Genomic DNA, 15,455 nt, shown 5'->3' on the forward strand with positions numbered 1-15,455 from the left:
ACTTTTTAACATGGGGACTGGTTTTCCAAATTATTTTTGATCTATAACTCAGTCAAAAACTTGATGGACATATGTAGGATATTATTCTTCATTGTCCTTACAAAAACGTGGTCCCTCGCTGGATTTACAACGCTAAAATCAGAGGCTCGATTCCCCTCGATGGACTCGGCAGATAGCCCGATGTGGCTTTGGTATAAGAAAACATACTCAACCCCAAAAACGTGTTTGTATGTTTGTTGATAACGACGGAGATACGGACATATTTTTGCATTTTTTGAGATCCTAACATGATCAACGCTGCATGGTGAAAATAAGCACCCTGTCGTATTAGTTTCAAATATTGGTTTGTGAGAAACCTGACGAATTTTATTGACATAATAAGCTAATGTGCGCTACTTACGAGTAATCTGAATTATTCATTTGAAGAATATCCGGGAGTAACCAAATTTTTAGAGTGCCCAAACTATGAACATGAATACACACGGTTTGCTACCCGTTTCCTAAAAAAACGCGCTCCGCCGCACTCTGAGGCGACTGATGTTAACTAGCTGCCTAGCCCGGCATGGCCAGGTGCATAAGGCACTCGAATCGTAATCCGAGGGTTGCGGGTTCGAATCCCCGTCACATCAAACATGCTCGCCCTTTCAGCCATTGGGGCGTTATACTGGGACGGTCAATCCCACTATTTGTTGGTAAAAGAGTAGCCCAAGAGTTGGCGATGGGTGGCGATGACTAGCTGCCTTCCTTCTAGTCTTACACTGCTAAATTAGGGACGGCTAGCGCAGATAGTCCTCGTGTAGCTTTGCGCGAAATTCATAACAAACCAAACTAGCTGCCTTCCAACTTAGTTTGTCAGTTCAAATAAGTAAACACATGCAGTAAAAATTACGAATATCAGTAAAATTAGCTTTTAAAATAAAGTATATGAGTAGATCTGTTGTCAGTTTTCAATATTAAAACAGGAACTGATAAAATTTCTGTTTATCCAGTTCGTGACTTACCGTACGAAGAGAAATTAGTTAAGAAGCCAAAAAGACAAAAGCAGTTTTTTTACGAGACATATTTTTAAGCCATATTACGAATTGCCACAGAAGACGACACTCGTTATGTGGTTTAAGCAATACAAATTAAAGCGTACATTAACGTTACAGAGTTTTATAATTCAGTGTGATTAAAATTTTACGGTTACGTGAACACAATACGGTTGTTAACAAAGATAAGTTAGTGTACCAGCACAAATTAAAACTTAACGTTACAGAGTTTTATAATTCAGTGTGATTAAAAATTTTACAGTTACTTGAACACTGCTGCTTACAAAACATGAGTTAGTGTTATTCTAGAGCTCCAATGTGTTTAATAAAACTTTTTAAAGTTGAGAGCTATCTTATGGGGGATAATTTAGAAACAAAATATGTAAAATCGACACGTCGAGAAATCTCAGTAAATAGATTCCAGGTTTATCCGTTAAGCAGTTTATTGAGAAGTATTTGATAAGCCTCAAAAGTTAAACATCAAGTTTAAAGAAATTGAATTATTTTCTGAATAATATATTCGAAATTCTGAACACAAATATTGGTTCTCTTTGCGATCTATCTCTCATATTACTCATTCATACGCAAAACCTGGTTTTAAATAGTTCACCTTAGGCTTAACTTTTCCTATGAATGAGAAATGTCAGCTGTTTTTTGTTTTTACCTAATATATTAAAAATACGTTTTGAATATTCCTTGTAAAAATTTTAAATTGTAAGAAATATAAAGTTATTAATAAAAGTAAAACATTGTTTTAGGATATCAAGAGTTCTTCTTCAATGGTCTGGCGAACATTTTTAATAGTGATAAAACCTTAAAATATTACGTTACTATATACACACATGTATAGAGTTTTTACTCCAATACTCTTTAACATTTGTTAATTATTCTTGTGTGAATATATCCATACTTCATTTCACAAATTTTAGAAATTAAGGCTCGATTCCCTATTTTCCCTACAATCGACAAAGAAAACAAACACTATTTTACACATAACAAATTCATAGTAACATAAATAGACATTTTTTTATAAATAGACGTTGAGATCCTGCCTTCTCTCGCTTTGTTATTGATTCTCACTGGGGGCAAACTTATTTAACACAGCGTTAAGTCTGAAGACTTATAACGCTAAAAAACGGTTTCGATACTCACCAGTGGGCACAGTGAGAAACCAGTGTCATTTTATACTTAATCACAAACAAACGAACATAAAGAATGTTTATAATAGCAGAGACTTTCAACAGGTAAGTTATTATTAAATTGAACTGTACATCAAACATAAGGAACTGTGAGCTGCTGCTTGTCTTCGACAAACTGGATAGTTCTGGATGGTTTTTCGTAGATTTCCAGCTCTGTGTTATCGGCCACTTTGTCGGTTTGGATTTCTTCATCTGGCAGTTCCGCACCAGTGTTGATAATATCACTGCATTCTGATTCACACATATTGTCTTCATTACATATTTCTTTGACTTTATCTAATACTAAAATAGAAATAAATACTATGTATGAGCTATTTACGTCTTTCCCACTATACGTGTAGTAACTACAAACAAGGGAAACTTTCTTTACTTAGCGAATTTCTTTAAAAAATTATTTAATTGAGTCGCGAATTAAAGAAATGTATTTTATTTAAAATAAATATTGTAAAATAAATATATTTGTTAAAAGTTTTGATTCCACGGCTTTCTCATGTACAAAAGGGATTCTTCATGCTCTGGCAAACAGAACGAACTGTTTGAACGCAAAGCTTTGTTTTCATTGTTTTATGAGCATATAAAAACTTTCGAGAACCTTAATATTATCAATTAAAGAAATTCGGATGCCACTTAATGATAAGAAGATAACTTAAACTTGGCATCATAATTACTATTGTTTAGAAATAAAAATCCACTTATGAGAAACTCATATTATTGTTTAGAAATAAAAATCCACTTATGAGAAACTCACACTATTGTTTAGAAATAAAAATTCACTTAGGTTAATGATGTGACTAAAATATTCAGATTAATTGTAAGAATAAGCAGGAAAACAAGAATTAAATATTTAAATGACAAAACAAAAGGATTTGGTTTGGAAGGAGAACCTTTCAACCCAACAAACCTTTGTGATGAAATTGGACATATTTTCTGTTTTCGCTAACAGAATAATAAATATGAATTTCAAGTTGATGAAGGTTAAGAAGTTAAAAGTTTACAATCTTTCAGCTACAGACGTAGCTGGTTTCAAGAGAAATAGAATCAAAGAAGCTGGAGCAAAATTAACCCTGCTCAATGCAACTCCAATGAATACGTATGCCTTTGATCTGCTTAAATATGGTTTTAGAAGCTGAAGTGCGTGTACAGTAGAGGAAAATGTAGAAAGTTCATGAAGACGTGTAATTTAAGTTTAACGTCTTTGTTCTTTACAGAAGCTTGTTAAAATAGAAGCTACAGTATCGGGCAAGAGTGTTTAATCAAGGCTATATATAGATAAAGCACAATATCAAAGGGAGAAAGTTGCTTTACGGGGTCTAGGACATCTCTCTTACAAAGGGCAATTAACTCTCACTGCTGTTAGCATTTCACAAAGTAGCCAATAAACATTAACAGGAAATGGTTAATAAAAATGTATCTCGAAACGGATGGTATGGTTATTAACACTTTTATTGATAAGAAAAGAACAACGTTTCGACCTTTTTAAGCCATCTTCATCTTAACCTGAAGATGACCCAGGAAGGTCGAAACGTTGTTCTCTCCTTATCAATAAAAGTGTTAATAACCATACCATCCGTTCTGAGATACACTTGTATTTCAAGTGGGTTTCTCGTCATCAACAAGGTTAATAAAAATGTCACCCACCATCTGCGGATAAACCGTCTTTTGGCGCAAGAACTTGGCAGATTTAGTTTTAAAACTGTATCAAATAAACGTCAGCTTTACCACCATTTCTTGTTTAAATCATGTTTTATAGTTGTATTTAATAATCTAATGTCTTAACGACCCCTGACACAGTTCAAAGTGTAGCTTTTAAAACTGAAAACACCATTCTCAGTGTATGTAAAGTGTAGGTTTAAACCACTACTGACATAATAACTTACACTCAAAGTTTTAGAACTGAGCCATCGCATATATAAAATGCTGGGCTTTGATAGCTGTAGTTTTGCTACTAATGGGTCTAAGATGCTCTGGTTTAATCTTCAAATATGTTTCACATTGAAAAAGGTTTGTTTTTGAATTTCGCGCAAAGCTTCACGAGAGCTATCTGTGCTAGCCGTCCCTAATTTAGCAGTGTAAAATTAGAGTGAAGGCAGCTAGTCATTACCACCCTCCACCAACTTTTGGGTGACTCTTTTACTGAAGAATAGTGGGATTGACCGTCACATTATAACGCCCCCACTGCTGAAAGGGCGAGCATGTTTGGTGTGGACGGGTTTTCGAACCGGCCACCCTCGGATTACGAGTCGAATGCCTTAACCACCTGGATATGCAGGGCCAAAAAAAAGTTTGATGACCCTTTACTGATTTGATATAAGTGGATGTAATATCTATACGAGGTTGAAAGGACAGAACAGACTGATATATACATTCCTCAGAGGACAAGGTACACTAACAGACGATTCTACTCTTCACCTTTCAAGGTAAATTTTAATTAGTCTTACGCTTGGAACTCTTGTTTAAAACTTAATATAGAAAACAACTGGAAAAGAAAATCCATTATAATTATCACGAACCTGTAACAAAATTCACTTCACCCATGGATAGCATGTCCAGATGTGCACGGAAGTTACGAGTTAACCATTTACGTTGGTAGTCGATTTCAATTTCCTGTTTAGTACGGGGTATTCGGATCTTGACCACACAGCACAAAAGTACGACTGAAAGAGAAAATACGGATGTATAACGATACGATTAAAATAGAGGCATTTAAAATATAAGGAAAAGGTAATTCAATAAATGTATTCTTTAAACATCCAGTAGCATTGAATAATAAGAGAAGAGTATATAGTTGCATTTAAGCACAAAGCTACGCATGGGCTATCTGTTCTGTGCCCATCACAAGTATCGAAACCTAAATTTTAGCGGTGTGAGCCCTCAGGCATACCGCTTAGCCATTGGGTGGGCATAGAAAAGAAATATTTAGAAAAGTAAATAGAGCTACTTAAAAGTGAAAAGAAACTAGAGACTGATTTGTAAGTGTAAATTTAAGTTAAAACTCGTGGCTTAGTTTTCAGTCCCTCATGAGGTAGTGTGTTTTTTAAAACACCTGCAAATTGGTAACTCTTCACGCAATAATCGCAAATTGCTTTGAAAGTGTTTGTTTATTCTATCCTTATCTAACATGTTGGTTAATTTAACAACTCAGGTGGTTTGGACACTCGACTCGTAATCTTAGGGTCGCGGGTTCTAATCCCCGTCACACCAAACATGCTCGTCCTTTCAGCCGTAGGAGCGTTATAACGTGACAGTCAATCCCACTGTTCGTTGGTAAAAGTGTAGCTCAAGAATTGGCGGTGGGTGGTGATGACTAGCTGCCTTCCCTCTAGTCTTACGCTACTAAATTAGGGACGGCTAGCACAGATAGCCATCGAGTAGCTTTGTGCAAAATTCAAAAACAAACAAGCAAACTATGTGTATATATATATGTGTATGTGTAATACTACACATTTATTTAGTTTTAAATAATACATTTTGTAATGGAATGGACGGTTAAATATTTTCAACCAGCTAGAGTGCTCATCGCCTGGACGAAAGTGACGTAAACTCACGATTAATGATGTTGTTGTTGTTGTTTTGAATTAAGCACAAAGCTACTCAATGGGCTCTTTGTGCTCTGCCCATCACGGGTATCGAAACCTGGTTTTTAGCGTTGTAAGTCTGTAGACATACCGCTGAGCCACTGTGGGACACACGATTAATGAAGAGCTATCTCATGACATACTATTTACAGTACTATTAGGTAGAGTTTTCGTTTTATTTTTATCATTCTGTTAGATGTAATTGTCACTTTATTTCAAAGCACTGTTAAGTATTAATCTCTCTCTGTTTTATAGAACTTTTAAGCAACGCTTTACTTTTCATTTTCCAGTCACATTAGGTGAAGTTGTCGATTTAATTTTGTAGCTCTGCTAGATATCATTGTACTATTGATTTTACATGACTATTAAGAAACATTGGCCATTTTATTTTGTATCAATATGAATTGCCATCGTTCTTTTGGTTTTCACTGGACAGTTATGTAATGGAATCCATTAGATGTTTACAGAACAGTCAAGTGACATTTGTCCTTTGATTTTACAGAACTACAAGTATCATTATCCTCTGAAGTGACATCTGTTAAATGGCATCTTCTATTTAATTTTACCTCACTGTTATTGTTACTTTGATTTTATGGGATTATTAAAGAGTATCGTATCTTTAATTTTACGATAATGTTATCACGAAATTGTGGTTGAGGTGACCTATTGTTATTATTTACTGAAATACATATAATATGTCTTCGGATAACCATAAAAAGAACGTATTTGCATGTAACCTGAAGTGTGTAGTTACTAACATCATACATAATTTTGAAACTCACCAAGAACAATAAACCCTCCAATGCTGAGAAAGAGCAGCTGCCATATTCTAAACCCTGCGACAACATCAGTTTCCAACCAGTCAGGAGTTGAATAAGGCTCTGTACTCGAACAGTCACATTCCTGTTCAACGAAGAAAGACTTCCAAAATATAAAGACAACAAACCAACAAAGAATTAATGTAAGGTTTACATTAAGCACGTGAAGAATCAGGTTAGACATTTTAAGAAAATTATATCATTTTTAAATACCAATGAATGTACTGTAAATTGTACAATGAGATAATTACAAGTTGAGAATAAAAGAACAATAACAAATTCTAAATGACTGGTATACATATATATGAAAACCATCCCCACCAAGTATCTGACACTATATTCTATCCCATATTTGTTTATGTGAATATCGTTCAGTAGGGACATGATATGAATCTAAATAGTGCCGTTTATCCAGAAACAAACTGATTAGGCTTTGGTTGTTAGTAGATTAGAACAAAATATTGCATTTCCCCGAGGAAAGAAGCAACAAAATTTGACAGGATGTTTAAAACCGATTTTGAGATGTTGAGTTTGTGTTTCCACCTTTAGTGAGATATCTAAAACTTAATGAATATTCTAGCGTTCAAAAGCATTTCGTCAGATTTTTATAATATAGACGTTTTATTACTACTATCTCTCAGAATGATACATTATACTTGTATAACTCAATCCACATTAACATATATATACACATGTGTGTGTGCGTGTGCGTTCTTTTTGTTACCCTAATTCAACTTTATGTTTGTGTATCTCTCTTCTCATCTGGTCTGTGGTGATATTTTATTGGTCATTGTGCGCGACCTGGGAGGGCGAGGGTCAATTCATACCACTTTCTCTCTCCTTGGTTATTGTTAAACTGTCAAAATGTACGGATAGCAAATATAAATCTTTCAAAAACAATTTAAACAAGATAGTAAAGATGGCACGTGTATGAACCCTACATAACAGCACAGACACACAGCGTGGTAGAATGTTAACAGAGAAAATAGGATAAATGAACCCCAATTATGATTAAATATTTGTACATATTTATGCATATGACATTCATACTATCTTACTTGCATTGTTTCTCAAGCATTGGTATCACCTATTCTTGTTTACTTCCTTTTTTGAAAACGTTTTTCGTTATTTGTTTTTTAATGTAGTGTTTCAATAAACATAAGGTTGTATGTATAATCACATTCTACATACAATTAGGTTTCAACTTTAATAATTATTGTTTAACTATTACTGGTTGGTAATTGCTGTGTCACCCTGTAGATAAGCTTCACACTTAAACAAATATATTTTTGCACAAACGCTAACTTCAAAGGGTAATAATAACATCGTTTACACAAGAATTAAAGATTTAAAAAATATGCTACTAGTTATTAATAATTAATACTTATAAAAGCAGATACTCCGTTTGAAACTATGACAAATGTGTTTCGGCTGTTTAGTGATCATGAATTTGAAAGAAGTAGAAAAAGAATAACAAGGAATTCAAAGTTTATTGTATGATGTTTACAGACATTACCAGAACTTGACTCAGTCTTTACAGATATGTTGGTTATGCTATGATGTTTACAGACATTACCAGAACTTGACTCAGTCTTTACAGATATGTTGGTTATGCTATGATGTTGACAGACATTACCAGAACTTGACTCAGTCTTTACAGATATATTGGTTTTGCTATGATATTTACAGACATTATCAAAACTTGACTCAGTCTTTACAGATGTATTGGTTATGCTATGATGTTTACAGACATTATCAGAACTTGACTCAGTCTTTACAGATATATTGGTTTTGCTATGATGTTTACAGACATTATCAGAACTTGACTCAGTCTTTACAGATATATTGGTTATGCTATGATATTTACAGACATTATCAGAACTTGACTCAGTCTTTACAGATATATTGGTTATGCTATGATGTTTACAGACATTACCAGAACTTGACTCAGTCTTTACAGATATGTTGATTATGCTATGATGTTTACAGACATTATCAGAACTTGACTCAGTCTTTACAGATATGTTGGTTATGCTATGATGTTTACAGACATTATCAGAACTTGACTCAGTCTTTACAGATATATTGGTTATGCTATGATATTTACAGACATTATCAGAACTTGACTCAGTCTTTACAGATATATTGGTTTTGCTATGATGTTTACAGACATTATCAGAACTTGACTCAGTCTTTACAGATATATTGGTTTTGCTATGATATTTACAGACATTATCAAAACCTGACTCAGTCTTTACAGATATATTGGTTATGCTATGATGTTTACAGACATTATCAGAACTTGACTCAGTCTTTACAGATATATTGGTTATGCTATGATATTTACAGACATTATCAGAACTTGACTCAGTCTTTACAGATATGTTGGTTATGCTATGATGTTTACAGACATTACCAGAACTTGACTCAGTCTTTACAGATATGTTGGTTATGCTATGATGTTTACAGACATTACCAGAACTTGACCAGTCTTTACAGATATATTGGTTTTGCTATAATATTTACAGACATTACCAGAACTTGACTCAGTCTTTACAGATATATTGGTTTTGCTATGATGTTTACAGACATTATCAAAACCTGACTCAGTCTTTACAGATATATTGGTTTTGCTATGATATTTACAGACATTATCAAAACCTGACTCAGTCTTTACAGATATTGGTGTACAAAAAACACTGTGTAGCACTGTAAAAGTTTGATGACTGTCTCTATGAATAACATTTGTTATTCCTGCATAAACAGTGCTATCGCCTGTCTGACTATGGTTTCAGTTAACCTAACTAAACAGTATTTTGCTTGCCCAAATGTTCTAAAATCATTCTGAGCTTTGAATAATTTTGATGTGATGTTCAGAAAATTGGAGATTCTATTACTAATAATTATTTCTAAAATATTCCTACACAATTAGTCAGACTAATCGGTCGGTAGCTTCCTGTTTTGTTCCTTTGTTTAGAATTGAGCAAAAACCCACACAATGGGCTGTCTGTGCTCTACTCACCATGTGTATCGAAACCCGGGCTTTAGCAGTGTGACTCCGCATACATACCTCTGTACTGCTGGTGGCAATTACTTGGCTTATTCACTAGTTTACTTTTATTTAGAAACATAATATTTTTGCTTCCAACAGGCTGGGAGTCGAGAGATAAACAATACTGTTAAATGGTAAAACAATTTCTGAGTACCCTTTTTACGGATACTGGGTTGTATCCCACCCTCACCTCAAACTTTATTTTTGGTTTGTTTTATATATATATATAAGTACTTTTATTTTTCTTATTGTCTGCATTATTTTAACTACATAACCAATGGTGCTGTCGTTTTGTGAATTTGTTGTATTTACTGGGAAATTTGGTGTGTATATGTGTTTATTTTGTTCAATATATTCATTTATTGTATTAAAGTAGTGCGTGTTCATGTCTGTTCTCTAAAAAACGTTAACTTTTTGTTTGTATATCCTACTTTATTTTCGTGATTTAAGGTCGGATATGACTTAGTAGTGTTTTGACTGTTTGTGATGGCCCGGCATGGCCAAGTGTGTTAAGGCGTTTGACTCGTAATCCGAGGGTCGCGGGTTCGAATCCCGTTCGCACTAAACATGCTCGCCCTTTCAGCCGTGGGGGTGTTATAATGTGACGGTCAATTCCACTATTCGTTAGTAAAAGAGTAGCCCAAGAGTAGGCGGTGGGTGGTGATGACAAGTTGCCTTCCCCCTAGTCTTACACTGCTAAATTAGAGACGGCTAGCACAGATAGCTGGCAACGAATAGTTGGATTGACCGTAAAATTATAACGTTCCCACGGCTGAAAGAGCAAGCATGTTAGGCGCGACGGGATTCGAACCCGCTACCCTCGGATTACGTTGATGTTTAGCTCTCTTGTATTCATAAACTGTTGGAAATTTCTATTATTTAGTAATATAAGAAAAGATATTAGCTCAAAGGTGACTACGGGAATTCGTTATACAATTTGATGAATATAGGATGTCATTATACAATTTATAATATTAAGTTAGTATTTTGTGGTTAGTTAGTTGCAAATTAAACAATTACAGAAATCTGCCATCACTGAGATTTAATGTGTTTCTCGTATTTTTTTAACCAATATGTTTACAAACAAAGAAAGCACATTTTGCTATACATGTTTTTAGTTGAATTAAATAAAGATAATTTTGAACAAATTCAACAACCAGGTTTAATACGTTCAGAGTTTTAATGTAAAACTTACAACTTCTATGTGACTATTTAACTCTATTCTTGATACACTCCCAATTGTATGCTTCTATATACATATATATATATATATATAAAAACTCAAATAATTCATTATGAAAATCACAACGATTTTGTTTCTGTACTTACAATGAGACTCAATGTCGGGTGCGCTTCAACCCAAGACAAAAACATGAACATGTATATAACAAAACTGCACGATGTCATCCGGGTCTTTGGTTCCAGAGTCAAGTAGGTCGTTTCCTAAACTACGGTCGTCCGTCAGATGGGTCGGTTCCTCTTGCAGGATGAAAGAGCTACTCAACGCAGGCGCTATATGCCAGGAGTAGCCCCACCCGCTGCCTACTTTCACGGCCTACACGAGACATTGCACTGAGTAATTCCCATTACCCAGAACCTGTCCAAGGCGGGAGTATTCTAATGTACGTGTCGCCCCGATCACCCTACTGATATTCAGTGATGAAGTGGTCAAACAGTTCTGCCTCGCCCTTCGGCTATTGGATAAAGACAAATGCTACGCGTGGAGCTTTCCGCAGCAAATATAATGAAACAAATCTAGCGAACTAGTTTTTAATGTACTTTGAATATTACAGAGATCCGCAGTTACACCCCGTTTTTTTTTTTTAGAAGTTACTGTCCCCAGTGAAAAATTGTCTGTTGCGTTTGCAACTAAATCAAGGAAGCGAAGCAGAAATAGAACACGGCAATTTTAAATGAGGGGAAATAAACGAACGCTTAGAAAGTGTAAGAAACTGAAATACGATAAAAATATTATTCCAAAGTTTTACTGGTTTTCTTTCCTATTATTTATATTATGTCTGTTGTAACAGAATTATGAAACGTCTCCCCTGAATATGTTCGAATAAAATTGTAACTCAATAATTATAACGTGCGCAATAGAGACAAGTACTTAAACCAAAGTGCTCAGACATGACAAAAAAATGACCCTCAGTGATACAGCGGTTTGTCTCCGGACTCACATTGCTAAAAACCTGGTTTCCGTGCCCGTAGTGAGCAGAACACCGATAGACCATTGTGTAGCTTTGTCTTAATCCCAAACAATCAATCATAAAATACAATCTATGTCTCCTGTTTATATAGCTGAACATCTACCAGTATTTATAAGTGATGCGAAACGTCTATGAAGTTAAATGGCTAACTTTTATACCTTGTTTTATTTATAAATCTATACAGAAGCATTATTGTATTTTTACAGTTTGCTTCTAACGTGTATTAAAAAGTAACTAAAATCATTATCACAGAATAAATAATTTTCAGCCAAAGCTGATTAAGTAACAATGACTACCTTTCTCACTTTCTCAATTTCACTAATTGCGACGAATCGATTGCTCAGACAAGTACACTCTCAAACGTAGGTGTAATGAAAGCTTAACGCATTTTGAAACACACCTATTTAGCTAAGTCATTAAATACCTAATGCCTAAAATAACAATACTTAGCTCTAATTTTAAAACATCCATACTCTGTTTTGTTTGTAGTTAAGCACAAAGCAATGAGCTATTTGTGCCGTGCTCACTACTGATGCCGAAACCTGTTTTTTTTAGCGTTATAAGTCTTGTGGGGGTGGATATTCGTAATCATAGAAAAAAGTATGTGAATAATTATTTATTAAGTGTGTTATAACTTTATATTTATAACTTAAGAGTTCAGATAAATTAGAATTTTGACAAAAGAGATATTAATAGGCGAAAAATAACAACAGAAAGTATATATGGTTTAACTCACAAAAGACACTGTGGTTTCTAATAGTATTATCATACTTACAAAATGCTTAGATTATACATCCGTATTCAAGTGTTCAATCATCATCATCATTCATTATTAAGCCTCTCGATTCCATGAAGGAACATAGGGCCGCAATCGCTTGCGGATTCACTAACAGGCTGGTTTTTTAAGTGAATAAATTGTTAGCCTACTGCACAACTCCCAACCAGGAGGAGAAACCTGACTCGTCCCTAATTTAGCAGTGTAAGACTAGAGGGAAGGCAGCTAGTCATCACAACCCACCGCCAACTCTTGGGCAACTCTTTTACCAACGAATAGTGGGATTGATCGTTACATTATAACGCCCCCACGGCTGAAAGGGCGAGCATGTTTAGCGCGACTGGGATGCGAACCCGAGACCCTCGGATTACGAGTCGCACGCCTAACACGCTCGGCCATGCCGGGCACTTCAAGTGTTCAATAAGAAGTACATATTAGTGTATGGATGTGCAATATTAGCGAATATAGGTTAGGCTTAATGTGATTTAAATTATAAATCTTAGCCGTAAAAACAATAAAAAAGTAAAAGTTTGGTTTTGAATTTCGTAACAAAGCTACACGAGGGCTATCTTCGCTGGCCGTCCCTAATTTAACAGTGTAAAACCAGAGAGAAGGCATCTAGTCATCACTACCTACCGCCAGCTCTTGAGTTAATTTTTATTAATGAACATTGGAATTGATCGTGACATTATAACGCCTCCACGGCTGAAAGGTCAAACATGTTTGGTGCAGTGAGGTTCGACCCCGCGACCTTCAGATTACGAGTCGATAGCCTCAAACCACCTAACCATGCTGGGCAAACATGAGGGCTCATAAGAGAAGACACAACAAATAAAGTCCATTGGGCAACTTTAATCCTGAATTAAACAAACACGTAAACAAAAACGTTGGCTTCATATTAAAATAACGTATCTGAGTTAATGTCGTAGGGTTGGTTAGACTTCTCTAAAGAAGGATTTTTTTTAATAGTCATATAAATTATTAGTTATAAGTTTGGGGTAACAAACGTCACCGCCTTAGAAAAAAATTGTATAAACATGGCTGACCAAAGGTAAATATGAATGATTCCAGTAATATTTTCCCACATGGTTTATTCAAGCTCTAACTACAACATCACACCCATTACAAATTAATCAATAAATGAATAGCAAAGTAAGTACTTCTAACAATTACTATTAGCAGCAAATATTTTCAAAACGCACTTAAAATTTCATTATATAATTATTTTAAATTACTTGCATTAACGTAATGAAATTAATATTAACTTTATCTGCGTGATACAACGGCAGTCAGAGTGGAAGGAAGTCGCGTTGTCGTGGCTACCTCGAGGGCTTAACGATCGCGTTCGTTCTCGTGACTCAGAAGCAGCCTTCAGGCAAGCAAGACAGCAAATACAATCCATTACATGATACTCATAACCAATAATTACAAACTTAAGGTTGTATCTTGTACATAGGCTTAGGGTAAGGATTTAATGTTCATGAAGGATATTAAATTCTAATAAATTTTCTATTAATGCTTTTTGATTAATTGAAAACTAGGCATTTTCACCAATTTTTACACAGGTACGTAATGACCTATTGTGTTTAAAAGTTAGATCCAGAAATTGTGAACCACCGTCGAATATTTGATTTTTAACTTTTTGTTTCAACTGCACAAATTACAAATTTACTTAATTGGTGCTTAAACCAACATGTCTTTCTTGAAGTGGTTGTAAATTGGATTTCTCTGTCAGATTAAACCCTTCTCTGTTCCTTGAATAATTTTAAACTATACTTAAGATGGAATTATTTTGATAATCACTTTGTGATTTTTTTTTATCCAAAAACTCTTTCAAAAGAAATAAAATGTGTTTGAAACGTTTGTTAAAATATTATAGATAGTTATGTATGAAAGTCATTTTGCCATAAGAAAAATAAAAGATGATATTATTAAATTATGTCTACTTTATTGTATATAACAAGTTGTAGAGTCAGTTCTGTGATTTTTTTGGTAAAATGTACAGATTATTTAGCTTAGGTAAGCTGACTATGAAATAGTCAATTGCTCATTGTTAAAGAACAGTTAACAATTTAGGCTTATTGTTTTAGATAGTTTTGATTATCACCTTTGCAAGAGGCTACTGCCATAGTTATTTCAATTAGCAAATAGTTGTTTATATGTATATATATTTATATTTATATTAGAATAGTAAATTTGTCTATTAAAAAATTTAACACAATGTTACACGAGAACTATCTATCCTAATTTTGAAATGATAGAATAGAGGAAGCGTAATTTATCAACAGTATCTTGGTATACTATTATCTGACAGAATATAAGGGCTTGACCATCACTATAACGACACACTCATGTTCCCAAGTTGCACACATTTTGCAACAATGAATCGAAAGCCATGAAATCTCGAGCTCAGAGTCAGGGCACTCTAATCAATAGGCTACACCCGTTCCTAATTATCAATAGATTACCTTGTAGATCTTCCAGTCAAGCAATTAATCTTATTGTTCGCTGTTTTGTTGGAACTTACTTCAGTGGAAAACGTGGACTAAAATAGTTCTAAAACTGTAATGTAGTTGTACTTGTTACTGGAACACTAACGTAAATTAGTAATTTAATGATAACACAAAATCTATTGTCAATCAGAACCTCAACGAATATTTTTTTTTGGGGGGAGAGTACTGTTATTTCAACAGTAAAATATAAAACACTTTAAAATGTATTAATGTAATATATATCAATTAAAAGCAAAATGAAAATTTCAGTGGAAAAATGAGACAAAATTATAACATTTCAAC

General features: G+C 34.3%; 1 protein-coding gene across 1 annotated transcript; it reads right to left on the minus strand.

The window, feature by feature from the left end:
• Nucleotides 1–1,488: 1,488 nt before the first annotated feature.
• On the minus strand, nt 1,489–11,459 carry LOC143246021 (uncharacterized). Its single transcript, XM_076492264.1, has 4 exons — nt 11,005–11,459; nt 6,588–6,708; nt 4,741–4,884; nt 1,489–2,512 (listed from the first exon to the last, which is right to left on the minus strand). Exons 1-4 carry the CDS (start codon nt 11,080–11,082, stop codon nt 2,304–2,306), a joined length of 552 nt encoding a protein of 183 aa, XP_076348379.1. The 5' UTR covers nt 11,083–11,459; the 3' UTR covers nt 1,489–2,303.
• Between the last annotated feature and the right edge of the window lie 3,996 nt (nt 11,460–15,455).

The sequence above is a fragment of the Tachypleus tridentatus genome, chromosome 3 (assembly GCF_004210375.1).
Source record: "Tachypleus tridentatus isolate NWPU-2018 chromosome 3, ASM421037v1, whole genome shotgun sequence".
Taxonomy (NCBI): domain Eukaryota; kingdom Metazoa; phylum Arthropoda; class Merostomata; order Xiphosura; family Limulidae; genus Tachypleus; species Tachypleus tridentatus.

Coding starts and splice junctions, on each gene's coding strand:
- LOC143246021 (XM_076492264.1), bottom strand. CDS start 11,082: ATGACATCGTGCAGTTTTGTTATATACATGTTCATGTTTTTGTCTTGG. Junction 6,709..11,004: donor ACCCGACATTGAGTCTCATT/GTAAGTACAGAA, acceptor TTCGTTGAACAG/GAATGTGACTGTTCGAGTAC. Junction 2,513..4,740: donor TGAAGTGAATTTTGTTACAG/GTTCGTGATAAT, acceptor TTTCTATTTTAG/TATTAGATAAAGTCAAAGAA.